The 22,330-nt window shown below is 39.3% G+C and overlaps 2 protein-coding genes across 2 annotated transcripts in view; one reads left to right on the top strand and one right to left on the bottom strand.

Moving 5' to 3' along the window:
• The first annotated feature begins 603 nt into the window (after positions 1-603).
• LOC149827228 (uncharacterized) lies at positions 604-8,162 on the top strand. Its single transcript, XM_090019217.1, has 9 exons — positions 604-787; positions 3,451-3,624; positions 4,831-5,236; positions 5,493-5,773; positions 5,984-6,052; positions 6,141-6,197; positions 6,653-6,705; positions 6,807-6,882; positions 6,953-8,162. Exons 1-9 carry the CDS (start codon positions 747-749, stop codon positions 7,935-7,937), a joined length of 2,142 nt encoding a protein of 713 aa, XP_089875343.1. The 5' UTR covers positions 604-746; the 3' UTR covers positions 7,938-8,162.
• A 2,822-nt stretch (positions 8,163-10,984) lies between these two features.
• The window catches only part of PFT1 (phytochrome and flowering time regulatory protein (PFT1)), a 36,105-nt gene continuing 24,759 nt past the window's right edge, over positions 10,985-22,330 (bottom strand). The window contains exons 12-15 of the mRNA XM_090019216.1: positions 21,299-21,367; positions 21,094-21,178; positions 11,741-11,827; positions 10,985-11,657 (exon numbers count right to left, since the gene is read on the bottom strand). Of these exons, the coding sequence (XP_089875342.1) occupies positions 11,235-11,657; positions 11,741-11,827; positions 21,094-21,178; positions 21,299-21,367 (664 nt within the window). The 3' untranslated portion in view covers positions 10,985-11,234. The remainder of the gene's footprint in view (positions 11,658-11,740; positions 11,828-21,093; positions 21,179-21,298; positions 21,368-22,330) is intronic.

Genomic DNA, 22,330 nt, shown 5'->3' with positions numbered 1-22,330 from the left:
AGTAAATAAAATAACCCCGAACCAAGTCGAACCCTTCTCGGTTTATGTCACAAGGACACACCCTTTTCGCCTTGTGTTCCTGGTGAAATGCGTGGACCGACACGTATAGACATTATTTTAATATATATTTTAGTACTTTTAATCATATTTAATTGAAAAATATTTTTGTTGTTAAAAATCTTGTGAAACGATTTTTTTTATTGATCAATTTTATTTGAGCATGTCAGTCCAACCGTGTCTAGTGTGGTGTCGTATACGTATCGTTGTGACAAAGCTCTCAGGTGAAACTGAACCGATTCGATACAACTTGGCACACAGGTCGAGTGTGAAACTGACGCATCAATCAGCAAACTACGGGTGGATAGGCAACATGACCACAAGGGCACAAGCCTCAGATTAGTTGAATAAAGAACTTAATCTACCGTTGGATCGAATGATCTACGGTTTGAAACAAGACACACTTCAGACACATGAGTGGGCTTTCTTGTGAAAACAATTCAGTATTGGGAAAAGGAAGAACACGTCCAATGAGGAATAGCCACGTGTAAACTTAACCGACTCGGGCACGAAAAGAACCACGTTTCCCCCCACCCTCGCTGGAAATTTCCCACCGCGTTCTGCGGACTCTATTCTCCTCTTCTCCGCTCGTTGGTTTTCGTTTTTCCGTTTTTCTTTTTCCTTCCCTTTTTTTTTCTCGTTCCCCCCCTCTATTTGTCGTTTTCGGAGTCGATTTCTTGCGCGTTGTGATGCAGAGGCTCGTGGATAACGCCCTCGCCATTGCCAAGGAGTAAGGATTTTTGAGCCCTTTCTTTAAATTTCGTGTACTTCATCATCTTTTGTGAATTGGGTGTTCGTTGTCTCCCATTTTTCCCCGTTTTTTTGTGCGTTTTGCGGGTACCCATCAAAGCTCTCTTTTTTCGCGGTTTAATTGGGATGGGTGATCGTTTTTTTGCTCTATTTTGTGGTAATTCTTGTATTTCTTGGTTATTCTGGTAGTGGGCATCCGTCAAGTTTCGTTTTTTCGTGCGCAATTCGTGCATCTTGCAATTGTCTTTGTTGTTCTTTGGTCCGTTGAAATCCTCAGGTGGAAGGAGTAAATCGTGGTTTTGATGTGATTTTCTTTGTGATTTTGGTTTAGTCGTGTTGGAGATTTCTTTTCCGATTTCAGAATGTGGGAACCATAGAATTAGGGATTAGTGGGGATCTGTAGATACCATCCTCCTTTCTTTTTTGGGATTAGTGGGGACCTGTAGACACCACCCTCCTTTCCTTTTTTTCCTTTTTTTTTGTATCAGCTTATCATATTTGAGATGTATAGTGCATTCGAGTTATGAACCGATCTTTTTTTTTTATTATGAACGGATCTTTTTTTTTTTTAATTTTATGTGGTTGTGTAAGGTACTAAGGTGTTGAACCATTCCTGTTCTGAATTAGTGTAACTTGATTAGGCTCAGAGCTGTAACTGGTAATACATTTGTGGCACACGTGTTAATTCTTTATTCTTTGAGTAATCATTGATCTTTTCATGTGGGTGTCTTTCCGTGTTTTTGCGATTAGAAAGATTCTATAAGCATGAAATGTTGGGCAGTTTTCTTCTCAAATTAACTTCTGCCAAGAAAGAAGACATTCACTAGCTGGATGATAAGATCTCATTTCTTAAATTGGTTTCTTCTGAGAGGATTGGCCTGGTTTGCTTTTGATATGATAGGCAGCAGAAGTCCTACTTTTCAGCGACGAAGGGTCCCCCCTCGAGGTGGTTCTGGCAAGAGTTGGCGCTCAGTTAAGGGAAAGAATTAGTCTCAAATGGTCGGACTTAGACACTTCTTGGGTGGGATCGGCTACTCTGGGAAACCCTTAACTTTTCTTGTTGTTTTTTGTCTTCTTTGTAACAGGAGTGATACCTCATCTCTCCATGTTCGATTTGAATTCTTCCCATCTTTTTGATAAAAATAATAAATTTATACTTTCTCTAAAAAAAAAGCCCTTCTTGCTTAATCTTGCAAGTAAATTACAGCTATATTCCAGTGAGGAAATTCTCTAGTTTGGCCAGAGCCCCCTTGTATGGTGCTTGATTCTTCTGCGATTAACCACCCAGATATCATCTACGATAGCATTAGCAATAGTGCTTTCAACAAGAATAGGTTGACAATGAGGGCTGAATAGACCTCGAATTCTCATTTCTAATGGGTAATCTAAATCTAAATAAGTGCATGCCGAGTTTTCCATCTACTCTGCATAAGTCTCAGCCCATAAAACTGTCCATCTGGCTTGCAGCCTGCCTGTTCTGTGCCCATCAAACTTCTCTATCTAGCCTATATATGTATCACTGCTGATGACTTTAAACGGGTGGTTGATGCCTTCTCTGTTAAAGTGAAGTCCTCAGTAATGAGACAAAAGGACTCCTTATTTTACAGAACAGATTTTATCTTAAGACTGAAACTGAACGATAAATAAAAGCTCAACCCACTGAAGTTCTACCCTAAAAGGAGATATTAGATAAATTGTGACAATAGCCTGATTATTTTTGTATATATATAGTACACATGGTAAGCATCTTACAATTTGTTTTGTAGAGATACAACTGTTCCAATAAGTTTTTCATTCTGAATCTGGATGTAAGTTCCTGCATGACTCCCCCCTGCTAACTCTTTTTTCATTATATTTGTTTGTTCTCTACTATGATTGTTTTTAGACATTTTTGGTGTAATGTCTTGTCAGATCTTTCTTTTTTTTTCCATTTTTTTATCTGTGATCAGTTGCTTCCGTTTTTCCTAATTAAAAGCTTAAAAAAAACTGAACAGCCTGATCATCTGCCGAGATTTATCATTGTTTTAGTTGCAGAATCAAATTTTGAATCTTCCCTTGAGATGTAGATTTCCGGATCTTGAATATTTAGAGGTGCAGTATTAGACTTGAAACTGTTCCAAATTTTAGTTACTTTGTGGACACCATATTGAAAATAAACTTTTCTAATGTGTTCTAGCTCCTGATCTGCATTGAGATCCACACAATGAGGAAAGTAAAAATGGATAAAAATTGCTGTGGATTTGTTCCAATCTCATAGTGTTTAGCAATCAACTGCCCTCTAACTTGGGAATTGGGAGACTCCCTGCCGAGCTCATCTCCAGTTAGCTCTTTGTTTTATCTGGTCAGTTTGAAAACTGCTTTCCAAACCCAGCCAATTATCTAACTGCATCTGTTATACTGTCGCTTTGCTTTCTTCTTATATGGCTGCAAGTCTGAATGCTTCTTTTGTAGTTGGTTCTGTTTTACTGAATCTGATTAATTTGCTGAAAGTTTTTGCTAGTTCATTCCTCACTCTTCCTTCTTCACCTATAGCTATGTCTCTATGCTTGTCCCTTATATTGGTAGTTCTGCTTCAATGAATCTGGTTGACTTGTGCAAAACAGGTTTTTGGTGGTTTGTTCATTTGGGTTGTTTTATCTGCAGGTCTGTGAAGACATTCACTCATGAATCTTTGAACAGTGTGGCAAGGGTAATAAATGGGACATCAGCCCTTGTTCTTGCTGTTTTGCCTGGGAAGGCTGGCGTTCTTGAGGGCATCCATGGCTGGGAACTTAGACCCACTTTTCGGGGTCCTCGACTTCCTCGTTGGATGGAGAAGTCAGTTATTGTACATAAAATCTTTGATAATTCTGCTCTTTGTGAATGGAAGTTATGGAACTATAATTTTTTCATCCATTTGAAACATGTCATCTGCATAATTTTTTCGCGGGAGAAGTGTTTTATGACATAATTAATGCCTAATTAAGAATAAATAAGAGCTCCATCTTTAATAATACAAGCAACATAAACTCTGTTATAGCCATTTTCTGTACATTCAATGTAACCTATGGATAGAGGAACTTGATTTATTTTGTTTAATCATCATGCAACAAGAATTTATCTTCATTAAAATTGAAGAATATGCATAATTATCAGCTCAAACCAATAACGAAGATAAATTATATCACATTTAGTTAGTTGACTTCAGTCTGATGGCTTAAAAATGATAGAGCTTGCAATGGAGGAAAGGCTAACTTTTACAAAGTCCCTTATGTATAAAAAATGCCTGAAGGTTGTATTAATGTAAAGTACGTTATTATGAAATGGAGAAAAAAGCAAAGCCCCTAGTAGAGGAAGGTGGCATTTCAAATTACATGTGTTTTCCTTTTAATTATCTGATTTTACTTCTTTATGTGTGGGTGCACCAGACTTGGATTTACCGCTGGTAAACAAATTGAGATGCTTTTGGTCTCGACCATCGCAGCCCGAGCAGCTTGTTTACCATAAATGAGCCAAGCACAAACAGAGGGTGTTTAGTGTGCTTAGCTCTTGTAAGCTCCTGTAGATATAATCTAAGTGTTACATATTTCACAAAAACAGCACATGACAAGTTGGTTAGGGTACATAACTGGCAAAGGGGTGGTTCTGTGTTGAATCCCATTGTTCATGCTTTTATTTTTTTCCACAAACGAGATGATGCTTAGCTTGTCTTGCTTGGGCTCATCACGAACTCATACTTTGCTCAGCTTGCCAGGAGCATGAGTCGTTCCATGCTGGGTCTAGAACTAAATGAGCCAAGCCCAAACAGCCTGAGTTTGGCTCGTTTAACAGCCCTACTTGCAAGCTAGAAAGGGACTCTTATATCATTCTATGTTTTCTTGTGGAAATATTGTTGTATTCTGATACAGGGAGGTTACATGTACCATGTTATTTCTTCTGTGAAAATATGGCTGCCAACTTTTTCTTTATTTTACTATATCGGTTCACTTATTCCACCAATGTTTTAATTTCTTATGTGTCAACTGTTCATTTTTTGAATTGCAGTGGTGTTTCTTCTTTCAACCAACTTATTCATGAGCTTTCTGTTGAGTATGATCCTTCATCAACTTCTGATTATGCTTCTGGGGATGAAGATGATGATGATAACAGCCAACCTGCATCTCCGCTTTCTTTATCTTCACGATTTTCACGAGCTACCTACTTTTCTAAGCATGATAGACACCAAGTATCTTGGATCAGGAGGATCTTCTTATGGATTTTTTGGCCTGTTATATTCTTCATGGGGATTCCTTTCCGCATCTTTCGTTCATCAGGAAAAAAGAAAGATGCATCCATATCTCTTGATGTCGTTGGGAACCGTAAATCTTCTCATTTGCAGTCTAAGAAGTCAAACCTCAACAAGGATGATGTGGTGCACCACACTACAGATAGAAGGCGTGGAGTCATTGAGGTTGTACATAAGTATTATTTCCTTTTCATTCATAAATTATTTAAGTCCATTATATTTGTTACTTGGCATTCCTGTTTTGCACTTTAGCAGATTTCAGCACTCAATAATAGGCATTCTGGCATTGTCATTCTATGTTTCCAACTGTTATGTCTTCCAAAATAAGCATTACTGCTTTTGAAGTCTCTTGCACATATACTGAGAATAAATGAAATAAGCATGAATCATCACACAACCATGGATCTTTCTTGGCATGCAGGACCTGCAGCTAGCAACTGAGATCTTCATAGAATCTGTATTTGACAAAGTCCATAAGGTGGCACATCATATTCTTTCTCCCTTTGCCACCTGCCAAATGTTATTTAGATACATATTTTCTCATAACAAGAAGAACAAAGTTGCTGCTACCGATGTGGTTGTTTCAGTTCCTACTTCCACCATTGGGGATGTGGATCCAATTCTGACTGAAAGGCAAACCACATTTCATCAGTCACTGAATACAGATTCTCGAACATGTCGGGATGTCATTACAGAGTTTGGGTATGTATCTGAATTCCTTTTATGTTAGATGAATGCTTTGATTGCGCATAGCTGTTCTCAAGTTGATATTTTCCAGTACCAAATATTTTTAAATATGGTTATTGCATTTCCAGATTGGCATGAATTGGCATGACTTTATGATTTGTCTGTTTACTGGATCTTGGTACTCAGGTTTAAAAGTAATAACGGATATTGGTATTTTCTTACTAGGTACCCGTATGAGGCCATTCATGTTGTAACTCCTGATGGATATATTTTGCTGTTGGAAAGAATCCCAAGGTGCAAATAGGATAATTTATCTTTTACATCTTTTTGTTATCTCTGTGAATAAGGAAATGTTACTCAGTTTTTTTTTTTGGTTATTCAGGCATGACTCGCAGAAGGTAGTTTATTTACAACATGGGATACTGGATTCATCTTTAGGGTGAGGGGTTTGTGACTGTGTTCACTCAAATGGTTCAATTTTAGCATAGTTCTATGAAACTTGTGTCAGAAGTGCCATAGACCTGACAACTTGCGTCAAGTTCTAATTGAAATACTCAAGTGGTTTTTTTTAAGAGAAAGTTAAGTGACAATTGTTTTGTTCGCCTGGTATATAATGTTTTTGAAGTCTAAAAGGTAGCAAAATAATAGTTTTGGTGTTATATGCATCTTAAAACTCTAAAGTGTTGGTTTTACTTGTTTTGATGTCTTCGAATATAAATGTGCAATATAAGCTAATGCATCATGTTTAGTTTGAAATTTGTAATTAATGATCTTGTTTTCTTTGGAGCTTGTGATTCAAAGGGTTCATTAATGTGTGTGTGTGTGTGTGTGTGTGTGTGGTGTTAATGAGCCTTCATCTTCATCTTATTTCTGACATGTCCAGCTTACATGCAGTTGGGTTTCCAATGGAGTTGTTGGTTCTCCAGCATTTGCAGCATATGATCAAGGTTCACTTCTATGCTTGGAACTACTGTGAAGTTGGTGAAACTTCATACGTCTTCACTAGTATGAAGCCAGTCATATTCATCAACTTGTTCTCTTGTTTCAGGTTATGATGTTTTTCTGGGGAATCTCCGTGGGTTGGTTTCCAGGGGCCATGTTGACAAGAACATCTCCTCTCGCAAGTAATAATTTGTATAGTTAAATGTTGATTTCTCATTATTCAGTAATCCTCGTCATTATACTTTTCGACAGGTATTGGAGGTATTCCATAAACGAGCATGGAACCCAGGATGTCCCTGCAATGCTAGAGAAGATCCATCAAGTTAAAACTTCAGAACTTCAGTGCCAACTTCCTGATCATGAGATTGAAGTTGGTGATCAGCCATACAAAATATGTGCCCTTTGCCACAGCTTGGGAGGGGCGGTGATGTTGATGTATCTCATCACAAGGCGGCTTGAAAACTTGCCTCATCGACTTTCGAGGTTGATACTTCTGTCACCGGCTGGCTTTCATGAAGAGTCAACTACTGCATTGACATTGCTGTCATACCCCTTACGCCTGCTAGCGCCTATCCTGGCTCCCCTTATTCCTGGCTTCTACATACCCACAAGGTTCTTTCGCATGTTGTTCAACAAATTGGCCAGAGACCTCCATAACTACCCTGCTGTTGGAGGTTTGGTGCAGACTCTGATGGGTTATGTTGTTGGTGGTGACAGCTCAAATTGGGTGGGAGTGATTGGTCAGTCTCATTACAATATGAATGACATGCCTGGAGTTTCGTATTATGTTGCAGTCCACCTAGCACAGATAATGCATTCAAAAAAGTTTATCATGTATGATTTTGGAAATGCATCTGCAAACTTGAAAGCTTATGGATCGGCAGAGCCGCTAGACTTGGGTGCACACTATGGGCTGATTGATGTGCCTGTTAATTTGGTTGCTGGGTGCAGAGATAAAATAATTCCTGCTTCTATGGTTAGGAAACATTACAAGTTGATGAAGAAGGCTGGGGTCGATGTCTCTTACAATGAGTCTGAATATGCCCATCTAGATTTCCTTTTTTCACACAGTGAAGAGCTTCTGGCTTATGTCATGTCTCGCCTGCTGCTTGTTGTGCCACCATCACCCAAGCAATCTGATGAGAAGGCTATGAGGCTGAAAAAATTTGGCAAAAGAAGAAACAGTAGCAGGAATGCTGCAAATTTTCCTTTGGAAGCAAATGACCAAAAGGCATAAAATGTTTGTGGTCTCAACAGAGTAGACTGCAGTTGCAGCTACATAGAGTTTTTGAGTCAAGGGAGAGACAGCCCAACTTTTTTTGGTGGGTTGCTTCCTTTAGTTAGCCTGTTGATGTTGTTTGTTGTCGTAATAGTGTATTTGAGAAAATATACACAAATGTAACACTAGGTAAGATTGTTGTAGGTTTTCAAATGAATCTAGTTATATATTCCTTTTGTCAAAGTGGAACTAGAAGTCCTAATTGCTTCATTTAGCCTTCCTACTTTTGAAACAACATAAAATATCATGTATTAGGATCAAAGTTGGAATGGTTATACGTGTACAATCTTTCTGATCTTAATATCCAAGACTTATAATCTCTCTCTCTCTCTCTCTCTCTCTCTCTCTCTCTCTCTCTCTCTCTCTCTCTCCTGATCTTAATATCCAAGACTGTTATAATCTCCCTCTCTCTCAGCTGGCTTTTTTAATGTTTAAGATACTTCTCTGACGGTACATTCAGCTTTAGTCTAAAATCCAAATTACTTGAGTATACTGGTCTTACTGTCACTGCATGCAAGTTACATGTCCAAATTAACTAACGATCATCTTGAAAGTGTAGGTTATTTTTAGCTAGTCATTTCTTCATACATGTTATATATATACACGTGCTAAATGGTTTTTTTTGTTCTTCCCGTATTTTTTTTGCAGTTCTGACCCTATAAATCTGTTGGGTATGGTCGATTTACGAGGAATCCACACCTGGATCATGTGTTTTCCATGAAAAAAATGAAAATTTGGAGCCTCCATGAAACATGTTCAATGGGCTTTTCAGCCTTTTTCCATTTTATTTATAAATTATGACGGTACATGTGATCTATGTACTTGATTTTATAGCAATCAGCTCTTGAAGTGTTCTATTCTGACACATGGGTGGATTTTTATAAGGTTCGAAAAACGGTCCAAAATCTTTGTAAAGTTTTGAGGCTCAAAACATCATTTTTTTCATCAAAAATACATGATCAAGGTGTGAATTCTTAGTAAATCAATCATGCCCAACACATTTATAGGGCCAGAACTAGGTAAAAAGCACCGGAGAAGCCGAAAAACTCATTGAGCACCTAAGGTCTGAGCAGCTCTCTCTCTCTCTCTCTCTCTCTCTCTCTCTCTCTCTCTCTATATATATATATATATATATATATATATATATATATATATATATATATATATAGTTGCTATTGTGAAGGCCGACGAATACAACTTGTTAAGAGCATTCTTTTGAAGGCATCAAAGTTTTGCCTAGTCTTTCATTCTCTTTTTCCCTCTTTTTTCTCTTTCTATTCTTTCTTCCATTCCTTCTCTACTCTTATTCAAGTGAACTGTATAACCATGTTGACCTATTGTATCCAAACAGGATGAATCAGGACCTAACCAAGCCAAAGCAACTACTTCTCAAAGTTATGAGCCTCGCTATTTGATAAGCGTGAAGGATGATGATTATAGAGTTACAGGCCTAGCAAATTTCCTACATTCGGTATTAAGAAACAGCAATAGAGAATGGCCGCTTATAAGGTTAAGGTAGCAGAAGTTTGACCTTGCCTACATTTATGAAGTACAATCAAAAGCTTTCTTTTCCTTTTTTTTTTTGAAAGATAGTGACAAATAGTCACAGAAATTACAGGGTGAAGCATAAAACAACCTAGTCACCAATGCCAGTTCTGTTAAATCCTACGATGTTGATATTAGGACACCATTTATCAACAGCACACAGTCAAATAGACTTCTGCAAAGTGGATGGCGCTTGGAATAGCTCAACACACTCAAAACACTGTCACATGGACACGAATAGGATACGGCATTTTTTGTTTAATCTTCTATCAAAAGTAGTGTATAGGGAGACATGTCACAGGATAAGTATCCTTGTGACAGTAAAATACCTCTCAGAAAAGAGTAAAATATTCTAGCATTCCTTTCCTTCCAAACTGCTCACCATGCGAGATGAAGCCATGAACAAATAATCCACTATTTCTTCCCTCTTGTGGGCAACTGTTGTACCACAATAAGCTATCAAGTGGAGCAGCAAACCTACAGGTCCGATCAAGCCGATCTGAAAACTTCCTGAAAAAATTATCAAACTCCAGAAAATGTATTGTCCATTACCCCCATCTCCTCTTTCGACCTCGGGCATAGGACGCATCTACTCGTGAAGGCTTCCAGCTCTAAGATTCTATTGTGAGAGGGTCCTATCTTGAAATACATCCAAGCCCAGCTTTAGGTGACAACCATGGAAGCCGAAGAGGGGTCGCCAAAAAGACCATATTCTGTTTAATAAGTCCTGCTCACGATCCATCACAACAGCAAGGTTGCCACCACCACAAGGATATTGGCGCTATTTATCATCCTAAGATAAAGCGAACCAAATCAACCCATTGAGAGTCCCTTGAGATACCTTTGATGAGCGACAGAGATTCAAAGGTTTCTTGTGGATGCCATCCGATGTAAGTTGCACTGGAAGATGAGTTTGTAAAATATTCCTTGTGATCATGCATATGCAATACTCGGACTCTTAGTTTGCATATCAGCAGCTACAACTCATACATGCTAAAGACTTATGCTTTGCCAACTGCTGCCGTAGAGCTCCAATCTTATCTTATGCTGAAGGATCACCTCCTCATGAGTTACTGTTCTGAAGGCCCTTTAATTCGTTGTCCTTGGATTACATGCTGCTTTTCGGCCAATAAAATTAACTGAACAGATTTTTCAACCTCAAAAACACTTGAAAAAACATAAAAAATTCAAAAAGTTCTCCCTAACCATGGGGAGCAGCATGGCACACGTTGGCAGGGCAGAGAGCTTGTAGCACCACGTCTCACACTAAGCTATTTAAAAGGTCACATGACCCATTGAGTCATGCAGGGCTTTAAGTAAAAGCTATACAGGGTTAAAGAAGCCTAAAAAAAAGACCTAGCTATGCCATGACATGCACGGACCACAGTTGAGCATGCGGGGTGCGACAGCGTGCTAATGATAGGGCAAAAAAAAAACCTTTACAATTGAAACACTTGAAATCTTTAAGGTGATGATATACATCATTAATATTAGGAAGATCAAGCACATATATACAAGCACGCAAGTAATTTTGCATTAGGGAATCAAGTCCTCTTCTAACACTGGCATTAGTTATCAAAACTTTATTCCCTCATTTGCAATTTTTCCAAATTAAAGCTGCAAGATATGCACTACTTGGTCACCTGAGGATGACTATCAAATTGTTGGCAGCTAAGAAACCAATATTTACGTAATCATCATAACCAACACTCATGACAAAAATCCGCCTCCAGGCATGTTTTGTGGAGGTTGGGATAGCATTTGTCCCTGTGATAGCATCTGTTGCCTGCCTTGCCCTTGAACAAATGCTTGATTCATTGATGAGGGAACCATTTGTTGCTGCACTTGATGTTGATGTTGTAGTTGTTGCTGCTGTTGACGTTGTATTTGTTGTTGTTGTTGTTGTTGTTGTTGCTGCTGATGTTGTATTTGTTGTTGTTGTTGTTGCTGCTGATGTTGTATTTGTTGTTGCTGATGTTGTAGTTGTTGGTGTAATTGTTGCTCCTGATGTTGTGGCTGTTGAAGTTGCTGTAGCTGTTGCGGCTGCTGTTGTTGAGGTTGTTGCTGCAGTTGTTGCAATTGCTGCTGCGATTGCTGCTGACTAGAAGGTTGTGGCTTGAAAACAACCATATCCTTACACATTTCCAGAAAGTAAGTCAAATTCACTTGATTCAAACTTAGAATCTTCACAGAGGTGTAGCAGAGAGTGAACTTACCCCAGGAAAAAGCATGCCAATCAAGCGGCTGGGTTTGTCAGAAACTGAAAGCAGCAGAGTCTGAGATGGCAGTTGAATAACAGCACACTGCAAAAAATATAGTTAGAATAGCATTATAGCTTTTAGTTTTAGATTCCCTGAGCATAATTGGCTAGTGTTCTATATAGGCAAATAAAATGTGGTTCTATAGCCAGGCAGATGACAGTGAACTCGAACTTGATCTGCAAGATATATTTTTAATATTTGGGAGAATTTCCAAAGAATTTTCCCAAGATTCAGTTGCACTTCTCATGGAGGAGGAAAATGATGTACAGAACAATAATGGAAACCCAAAAAGACGCTTTGTCTCCAAACTGGTACAGCACAAGTGCCGTGTCAAAAAACAGACAAAGGACCACAGCATGCAAATAAATGGTGCCTCCCAAGACAACAACCCAGCATCCCACCTAGAAAGAGAGAATACCCACCAATGGAAAACAAAAGTATCTGCTACAAGCTTACTGTAATTCCAGAAATACTAATAAATAAGAAAAGTAAAACTTTCTACTTCATAATAGTGGCATTCATCAAGTATAAGACATTTGATGAGAAAATGTTCACCCTTGTGTGAAAGGCTGAGACAACTAAACTGTGTAAACCACCAATTTTCATGTTTTACTCCAAACAGGAGAATGAAGATTTACTCTCAACTGTTTTCACAAGCTATATGAAAAAGGTGCAAAGGATCCGACCCGATCCATGTACGATCCGACCCGATCCATGTACCCATGTAACCCCTTTTATTAATTGGGTCTGGATCCACCAGACCCGGACCTGGATCCATACCTCTGTAATGTAAATATAAATGCACTGTTTAGGTCACGATTTCACAGCTGCAGCCCCCTCTTGTATCCTTTTCTTTGTCTCTCTCTCTCGTTTTCTCAATACAGGTACCAAGGTGGAATTCTAACATGGTATCAGACCCAAGATCTGTCTAAGGGCCGGGAAAAGTTTCCGTCAGGTGCGACAATCGGAGTTTTGAGGAACGTGAAAAGCACATCTTCATCTCTTCTTCCTTCAGTGAGTCCTCTTCATCTTCTTCAGCCGAACCACCAAAGGCCGAGATCCTTCAACGAGTCCTCTTCATCTTCTTCAGCCGAACCCATCAACAGCCCAGTCTGAAGCCCTCATCTCTTCTAAACAGGAGTTCTGACATCCAATCGGAGTTTTGAGATTTTTCGCTTCTCCCCTTATCTACTCATCTTCATTTCTCTTCTTCTTCCCTCATTCTTCTTCTCTTTCCTGAATTATTTTGTGCACCCACACCTCAAGTGGGTTTGTTTCTCTCTTGGATCTGAGGTTCATGTGAATCTTGTTCACGTGAACCCAGACCGTGAAAAAAAGTGGTTGTGTTTCACGTGAATCGCTAAAATTGACTCACGTGAAACACCAGACCAATCACGATTCCTATTTCATTTTATTGATATTGCCTGCTTGACATTCCTTTATTGCTATTGTCTGTTCGATCTTCCTCTGTCCAACCTTCTCCTCGCACTTGCACATTCCAATATATGTTTACTGTATAGTTCACTTCCTGATTCTTATTTCTGCTACTTGCCTGAAAATATATTTAACGTGAGAAGGTTTATTTTATCACGTCAATCTCAGTTTTCTGGAGTGCTTAAGAAAAGGTTCAGTCCCTTTATTCTGTGAATCTGACAGCAAAAAAAAAAAAGGGGTTGAGCATTTCGTGAAAACTCTTACACTTCGTGAACACTCTTGTTGTTTTTTACTCTCTATGGATCCTTATTTCTCTCAATCAAATCTTTCTTCAAGTTTTCTTAACCAACTCGTTTCTGAAAAGTTGAATACCTCAAACTTCTTGATTTGGAAGAGACAAATTATTCCTTTTATAATAAGCCAAGGTCTCTTAGGTCACCTAGATGGAACCACTCCAGTCCCACCAGAATTTGTTCCGAGAAAAGAAAGATGATCAAGGGGCGAGTTCGATTGTATATGTCAAAAATGTTGAATTTCTCAATTGGGAAAGGAAAGATCAATCAGTTCTTGCATACATCACCTCAACTCTGCCTCAAGAGGTTCTTGTTGCCATTCCCGACAATTGTACAACACTACAACTCTAGGAACGACCGGTTCAGACATATTCGCAGGTGTCTCAAGCAAGGATGATTTTTCTAAAAAGGGAATTTCAGTTGCTAAGAAAAGACTCCATGACCATCATGGAATTTTTTAACAAGATAAAGATCATCACAGATCAGCTTGCCGTTAAAGGATGTGCCGTAAGTGACAATGACATAATGCAACAAATTCTGAGCGGGTTGGGATCTGACTACAATATGATAGTCACTTCACTATTGTGCCTTCCTGTTCTCCCTACCTTTGATGATCTACGAGCGAAATTGATCCAGTACGAAATGACTCTTAAAGGATTCTCTGAAGAATCTCATATTCACACAAATTCTCAAGTTTTTGCCACAGGAGTGACTTATGGTAGAGGACGAGAACGAGGAGGACAAGGGCGAAGTGGACACGGAGGGCGTGGTCTGCTTCGCACTCCAAATATGTTAGCTCATGCATAGGGATCACGATCCATCCCTACTTGCTTTCTTTGTAACAAAAAAGAACATATCAAGGCAAATTGTTGGCATAATCCAGAGAATAAAGGAAGGGGTCCACAAACAGAAACCAAAAGGAAGTTCTCAAATACCAGAGACAGTGGAGAGATTAAAGATCTGCTGATATATGCATTGTTAGAGTTGAAATTGAAGCAGAGTGATGAAGGCACTTGGTTTGTCGACTCAGGGACAGCGACTCATGTGACAGGTGATGCAGGTAAGATTTCTAACCCTATTCCTTATTTTGGAAAAAGTAAGATTGTCACTGGAGATGGATCCCATCATCCTATTTCTCATGTTGGAAAAACTGTCATTCCCATGTCATATTCCACTCTTATTCTTTCTGACATTCTCCATGCTCCTGACATTAAGAAAAATATTGTCTCTGTCTCCAAACTTATTGATGATAATAATGTTTCAGTTGAATTCACTCCCTTCTCTGTGCAAGTCAAGGACCTACGCACAAGGGAAACATTCACTTAAGGAAAGAGACGAGGCAATATGTATGTCTTTGAAGAAGCTCTATGTCATGTTGTTCGCCCTATTCATCTGAATTTGAAGCCTTCATTAGAGTCGTGTTCATCCTCTTCTGCTAATGTTTTTAGTATTTCTGAATGTAATAAGTCATTCTTATGGCATAGTCGATTAGCACATTGTGGGAGTCATTTTATTGAGAAACTTGTATCTAATAATCTCCTTCCAAAAGAAAGTCTCAATGGGGATGAGAGTAGTCACAAGTGTTCCAGTTGTCTTTCATGCAAGAGTCATGTATTGCCTTTTCATTCCACTAATAAGAGAGCTTTAAAACCTTTTGAGATAATCTATTCTGATGTATGGGGACCCGCCCCTAGTGCCTCTAGATCTGGGAGCAGATATTATCTAATCTTTGTTGATAACTATTCTCGATACACTTGGATATATTTCATAAAAAATAAGTCGGAAGTCTTCTCTTTGTTTCAAAATTTTCTTTCCTTTGTCAAAAACCAATTTTCTGAGTCCATTCAATTTTTCCAATGTGATGGAGGTGGGGAATTCTCATCTCGTGATTTTATTTATTTTCTTCAAAATAACGGAATAGGAAGAAGGGTGTCATGTTCTCACACCCCTCAGCAAAATGGGATTGTTGAACGAAAATATAGGCATATCGTTGAAAGTGCCATGAGTATGCTTCATGACAGCAATCTTCCCATCAACTTATGGACATAAGCTTTCCATTTTGTCGTGCATGTGATAAATAGACTGTCTATAGTCATTCTGAAAAATAAGTCTCCTTATCACTATCTTTTTTGAGCTCATCCTAGTTATTAGGATATGCATGTTTTTGGATATGTTTGCTATGTGCATATTGATCAGTCCATGAGAAACAAGTTTCAGGACAAGGCCAAGAAGTGTAGATTTGTGGGATATGCAGATGACTACAAAGGATATAGGTGTTATGATTCCACCAACAAACGCATCAGAATCTCAAGAAATGTTTTTGATGAACAAAATTTTGATCACGGAACCGACGCAACGAATATGTGAACTTAAGTTTTCTATCCTTGGCTGAGCTCAGAACTTTTTGTTGGCCTAATGAAGCATGTTCCTCAGATTGTGTGCAACAAGAAGAAGAGACGTTTGAGAACGCTGGGACGTCGGGATCACAGAATGCAGAGGAAGTACCGGGCAGATACAAAGGCATTGTCTATTCTAGACAAAGACATATAGCATCAAGCCATTCAGATCATGTCTCAGTCGCCAATCCTACTCCTCATACTCTTGAGGTCAGAAAATCGAACCGCATACGACATCCTATCGACAGGTGGGTTAGCTATAACAACTTCTCCTTGGATCTTCAACTGTTTTTAACTGCCATCAATAAGGAAGATGAGCCCACCATGTATTATCAGGCAGCCACTTCTCCGAAATGGGTAGAAGCCATGAATGATGAAATGCAAGCCTTGCATGAATGTGGAACCTGGGAAGTTGTTCATAAACCACTTGACAAAAATGTTTTCGGATGCAAATAGGTCTACAAAATAAAGTATAAGCCAGATGAAACCATTAAACGATATAAGGCAAGACTTGTGGCAAAAGGATTCACTCAAGAAGCAGGGCAAGACTATGATGAGACCTTTAGTCCGGTTGTAAGAATGGGAACGATTCGAATTATTATTTTCCTCGCTGTTGAACATGGATGGAAGTTGAGTAAGCTTGATGTTAAAAATGCATTCTTGCATGGAGATTTGAAGGAGGAAGTATACATGGAACAACCCCCTAGATATCAAGAACAAAATTGTAAAACCCATGTGTGCAGGTTAAAAAGAGCTATCTACGGTCTGAAGCAAGCATCTCGCTCTTGGTTTGATAGCTTCTCGCTAGAGATTCAGAAACATGGATTTTCCCGTTCTATGTTGGACCAAGTCAGCCTGTGACCACTCTATTATTAATTTATGTCGATGATATTATCATCACAGGAAACTCTGCGAGCCACATCCAATAAGTCAAAGACTTACTAGGTCAGAGGTTCAAAATGAAAGATCTTGGAGTTCTACGTAATTTCCTTGGTGTAGAAGTTGATAACCAGGCTCATGGCTTGACACTCACTCAACACAAGTACACCGTAGATGTTCTCAGCAAGGCAGGCATGAAAGACTGCAAACCTCTAGGAACTCCGAGTGTGCTTCATCAAAAACTTAGCGCTTATGATGGAGATTTGTGTGATGACCCCACCAGGTATCGAAGCATAATAGGAATGTTACAATACCTCACATTCACTAGACCTGATATTGTTTATGCATGCGCCACGTACTGGACATATGGAAGCGGTCAAGAGGATCCTTAGATATCTGAAAGGGACTATTGGGGATGGATTGATATATTTACCACAGTCATATGGCAAAGATGAGCATGAACTTACTCTATACTGTGATACAGACTGGGCAGGAGATCCTGACGAGCAAAGATCTACATCAGGATATTGTGTCTTCGTTGGAAGAAATTTAGTCTCTTGGAGAGTAGAAAACAAAAGGCTATTGCTAGATCAAGTACTGAGGCTGAGTATAGATCCATGGTTGCTGCTACTGTCGAAGTCACATGGATCAGGCACTATGTCACAGGGATTCGGCTAGCAGGGTGCCGCACCCGCGTCAATGCGACTCGACACGGGTGCTGTACCGGGTGCGATCAACCCGACCCTGGGTGCGTTGACCGCACCCAGGGTCATTTTGGTCCATTTTTTTGGTTTTTTTTTAATTCCCTATGAAATGGGCCGCGGAATTTAAAAAAAAAATCTTGGGGGGGGGGGGGGGGGGGGGGGGCGCTGCCCCCCTATAACCCCCCGCCAGGGGCGGCCCCCCTGGACCCCCTCCCGCTGACCGCGCAGCGGGACCCGTGCCGGGGGGAACCCCCGGACCCCCCTTATATATATTTATATATTTATATATATATATATATATTACATTTTTGCCACTGCCGCACCCCTGCACCCGGGTTTTTTGGAAGTGCCGAATCCCCGCACCCATGTGACATAGATCAGGCATCTACTAACTGAAGTAGGAAAAAAGATCTCCCACACTACCTTGCTATGTGACAACCAAAGTGCTATCAACATGTCATTCAATCCAGTACATCACAGTCGTGCCAAGCACATTGAGATCGACCAACACTTTGTGAGACAAAAGGTTAAAGAAAAAGAGATTGAGCCTGAGTTTGTCAGTACTAAAAGACAGGTTGCTGACATATTTACCAAAGGGTTGACAAAGGATCGTTTTTGGATGCTTAAAAACAAGTTGTTCATGGTCCAAAACCATGATCAACTTGAGGGGGGGTGAAAAAGGTGCAAAGGATCTGACCCGATCCATGTACGATCCGACCCGATCGATGTACAAGAGAACCCGAGCCATGTACCCATGTAACCCTTTTTATTAATTAGGTCTGGATCCACCAGACCCGGACCCGGATCCATACTTCTGTAATGTAATATAAATGCACTGTTTAGGTCACGATTTCAATATTGAAGTCGTGACAGCCGCAACCCCCTCTTGTATCATTTTCTTCGTCTCTCTCTCTCTCGTTTTCTCAATACAAGTACCAAGGTGGAATTCTAACACTATAGACCTGGGAAGTCTAGGTAATAAGATTGACACTCACTTGAAAAGTCAGAAGTACTACACTGTTAGGTGATGTCTTCCAAGAGGTTGCCAACCAAAATATATATTCCAAGGTGCTTTTTCATAGAGATAACTTCCAAATTTTGACTGTAGATGGCACTAATCATACAACACTGGTATTTAATTCAAGAAAAACCAAGCTGAAAGCCCAAATTCTTTAAATGCAAAATCAATAAAAAAACATCAAATGCAGGCTATGTAACACGAACTCTTCTAACAGGTCACCGCACCCGTGTCACACCCACACCCATGCAGGTGTGACCAGTGTTGTAAAAAGTGTTGAGGCGTAGCGAGGTGTTCCACCAAAATCTGAGGTGAGGCGTAAGCCTCGAGGCGTAAAGCGTAAGCCTAAAAAAAAACTTCAAAAAACTATAAAAAATATCTACAATTATAAATAAATAAAAAATGCTTTATTGATGAAGCAACAACCAACAAGAAATAAATACTGAAAAAATATGAGATTAGCATGTAAAAGTAACATTAACATGTTGACATTCCTCCCTCCCTCTCTCACACACACACACACACGATGAGTTATGGAGCCTGATTCAAAGTTTTTTCCCTTTCTGGAGGGGGGTCCGAGGGCTCCCCCCGGCGCAGGTCCTACTGTGTGTTCAGCGGGCGGGGGGTCATGGGGGGCAGCGCCCCCCGGAAGATTTTTTTTTTGGAGCTTATGTTTGAGACCCGGTTTTTTATGGATCAGACCCAGCCATGTTCCTCTTCACAAACACTGCCGCTATGATGCAGAAAGATGCGAATATCGAGTACAGAACCTCAGCCCCCAGTTGCTCCAACAAGCGCAGGAACAACAGCCCCACAAAGAAATTCACAACCTGAGAGCAAAAGACTAGTCACAGCTTTAGCACAAAACAAAAGAAATTTGACCCATTTTAGCAGCACTGTGGAATGAATTTAGTTATAGGATCTCGTTGGGTGAACATGTCTTATTTTTCTACTGACCATAGACATATCCTGAAGTAATGCTTTCAACAGATGGCCTAATCCCTATCTAATGCAGTCTTTCCAAATAGAAAGTGTTCACAATATATGCGGCATGCAGCGCTGCTGACAGTCACCAATCTTGTTATATACCTTTAAAGAAGTGGTGGCGACGGTGGCGAAGGAGGAGCGTGAAGAGAGGGACATCGAGTGGGAGAGGAGAGGGAGAGCGAGTGGGAGAGGAGAGGGACTGCGTGCGTGAAGGAGGAATGTGGGCTTTTTAAGCAATGCTTAAAAAAAACCTATTTTGTGGTCAAATGAGGGCTTTGACCCTCATTTGACTATGAAAATTTAAGGCGCGTGCCTCGGCATGAGGCGCGCCTCGCCTTGAGGCGTATAAGGCGCACGCCTCGAGGCGTATGAGGTGCACGCCTCGAGGTGTATGAGGCGCACGCCTCGAGGCGTATGAGGCGCACGCCTCAGGGCTTTTGAGCTTTGTACGTGCGCCTCAAGGCATAAAGACCCTTACCTTAAGGTGAGGCACGCTTTTTGCACCTTGAGGCGCGTCTTTAATAACACTGGGTGTGACACTTGGACAAAACCTCCTTTGTGTCAAGTGAAGTCAACCACACTGAGGTCCATTTCTATCCAAAAGTAGATTTTGTTAACCCTAACAAATTTCAGTTTTATTTATATTATATATATATAAATACATAAATGCACACACATACACGTATACATACATCCATATATTTATATATATATATGCACCTCCGCACTAGTGTGGTGTTATTTTTTATTGATGAGGAATAACAATTGTAGATTATTAATTTGATTTATTGCATGAATTTATGCATAATGAATTGATGATATGATAATAGTTTTTATTTCATTAATGTTAACTTAAAACTGTTAATATATATACCCTCCCCGCAACCCCGCAACCCCACACCCAAGTTTTTTTAAAGTGCCGCATCCGCATCCACACCCGGACCTATGTGACATAGGATGCAGGTAGTTACCCAGTTAAAAGAACACACATTATATTCATTTAACCAGTCCAATTTGAAAAAGTCTGCCACAAAGATATGGGTATGACCCAACTTGCAGCACAAGCTTGGCATAAGAGTTTGATTTTTTTATTTTTAAATAGGCACGAGGATGTTGATTCTTTATTTTTAATCGATAAATTTTTTTTTGATGTTTAATATATAAAACTGTATCTTTATTCAAACATATTAAAAATAACTGAACATGCCACCAAAATGGCATGTCCCTGTGACATAGGAAAGAATAGAGCAATACACCTTTTCCATTCCAAAAAGCAGTACATCCCAATTAAGTAAAAGAATCTTTAGCCACAACTCACTTGATCATAAAACATATGCTGGTTGGTGTTGGTATCATGCATTTATGATTGTTCTAGTCATTGTAATATTGAATTCTTGCAGTAGTATGGAACATCAAAAGGTAGTTCCATGGCTGCCTACCCTGTGTAGAGTCATGCTACACAGAAATCAAGTAGATTCAATTCCTGTTCCAACATTTCTTCTCCAAATTCTTATTTTCACATCCTGTTTTAATTCAGATCTTCACTAATTGCTACTATTCTCATTGCAACTGAAAGTGGAACTGTTTCAGTACTTACAAGTTTTTTCTCTTGTAGTTGAGCCAGAAATCCATGCTGATTAAGTACTCGGAAAACTAAGTAATCACACTTCCCAAGATACTGCCTGACATCATCAATCATCAAATGAGAGAAAGAGATCAACGGCTTCTGTATGATAAACATGTAGGAAGACCATATGGATCTTCATGCATTAACTTGGAAACAAGGGAAATCAGATGAGTACTTGTTATTCATATAATCCGAAGATATGAGGCGCACTATTTGCATTGTTGGTTTCCAGTCTGCAGCTAACCTGAGATAACAACAATCCATTGTTCAAAGGATGAATTAACCTGTCATTACTGCATATAAGAAAGAACACCACATAGGAAAAGCACAGCGAGATTTTGTATTACAGACATCATATAACAGAGGATCTATCTGACTAGAACTTTGCAGAAGATGATAAACTATTTCAAAATCTAAGTCTGAAACCAGAAATACAAACTTTCAGTAGAAATAGATTAACAGCCTATTAAGTCCACAAAGAATCTCATGCTGATGCATTATTATAGCAAAAATAATTGAAGTCCATGAAGGCTTGCAACAATTAACAGCAGTTCATTACTCATCAAACTCAGTACAACAGCCAAAAGATAATGGGACTTGGAAAAGAACACAGCCTTAGAATATAAAAATGCCAAGGCACAGACAAAGATGCTATTAACACAAAGAACAAATTAATACAGCTTGATAAGTTCGCTAAATCGGGCTTTCACGCTTTTCACATTAATGATATGACTTTGCTTTTGTCTCAAACTTGTGTAGAACTACAGAAATTGTTTTGAGTTTTTAACCATGTTGAGCTATCGGACTAGTGTTCCAACTTCTATGATCTCCAAATAGTTTTAAAGAACTTGTCCAAATTGCTTTGAGGTTGATTCAGAGGGAGTCTTGACATATTCAAAACCTTCTAAAGTGGCCTAAAGTTTTTCTTTAGAAGTCAAATTCAAAAACTTTTAAGTGGATAACTTCCATGTGAATGTTATGGGAAACATCTGTTTTCAATTTAAGCTTGCTTTTGTTTTTATCCCAAACCAAAAGCATTGACTGTCAACAGAGCTTTTATGTCTTTTATTGCCTTTATTATTAAAAGATCACTAGGTCTAGTTCATACGAAATAGGTATAGAGAAGTTTTAGGACTAGCAGAACTATGCCTTTCTTTTTTTTGGGTGTGTAAACAGAGATTTATTCTACATGAGTTTTTTTCTGATA

This window comes from Nuphar pumila, chromosome 10 (genome assembly GCF_984573655.1).
Source record: "Nuphar pumila chromosome 10, dmNupPumi1.hap1.1, whole genome shotgun sequence".
Classification (NCBI taxonomy): domain Eukaryota; kingdom Viridiplantae; phylum Streptophyta; class Magnoliopsida; order Nymphaeales; family Nymphaeaceae; genus Nuphar; species Nuphar pumila.
The sequence above is the reverse complement of the archived record's forward strand: the minus strand, read 5'-3'. Positions and strand labels throughout refer to the sequence as shown.

Excerpts from the sequence above, each read along its gene's own strand:
- LOC149827228 (XM_090019217.1), top strand. The coding sequence starts at position 747 with ATGCAGAGGCTCGTGGATAACGCCCTCGCCATTGCCAAGGA. Across the intron at positions 5,774-5,983 it reads GATGTCATTACAGAGTTTGG|GTACCCGTATGAGGCCATTC; the intron begins GTATGTATCTGA and ends TTTTCTTACTAG. Across the intron at positions 6,053-6,140 it reads CTGTTGGAAAGAATCCCAAG|GCATGACTCGCAGAAGGTAG; the intron begins GTGCAAATAGGA and ends TTGGTTATTCAG.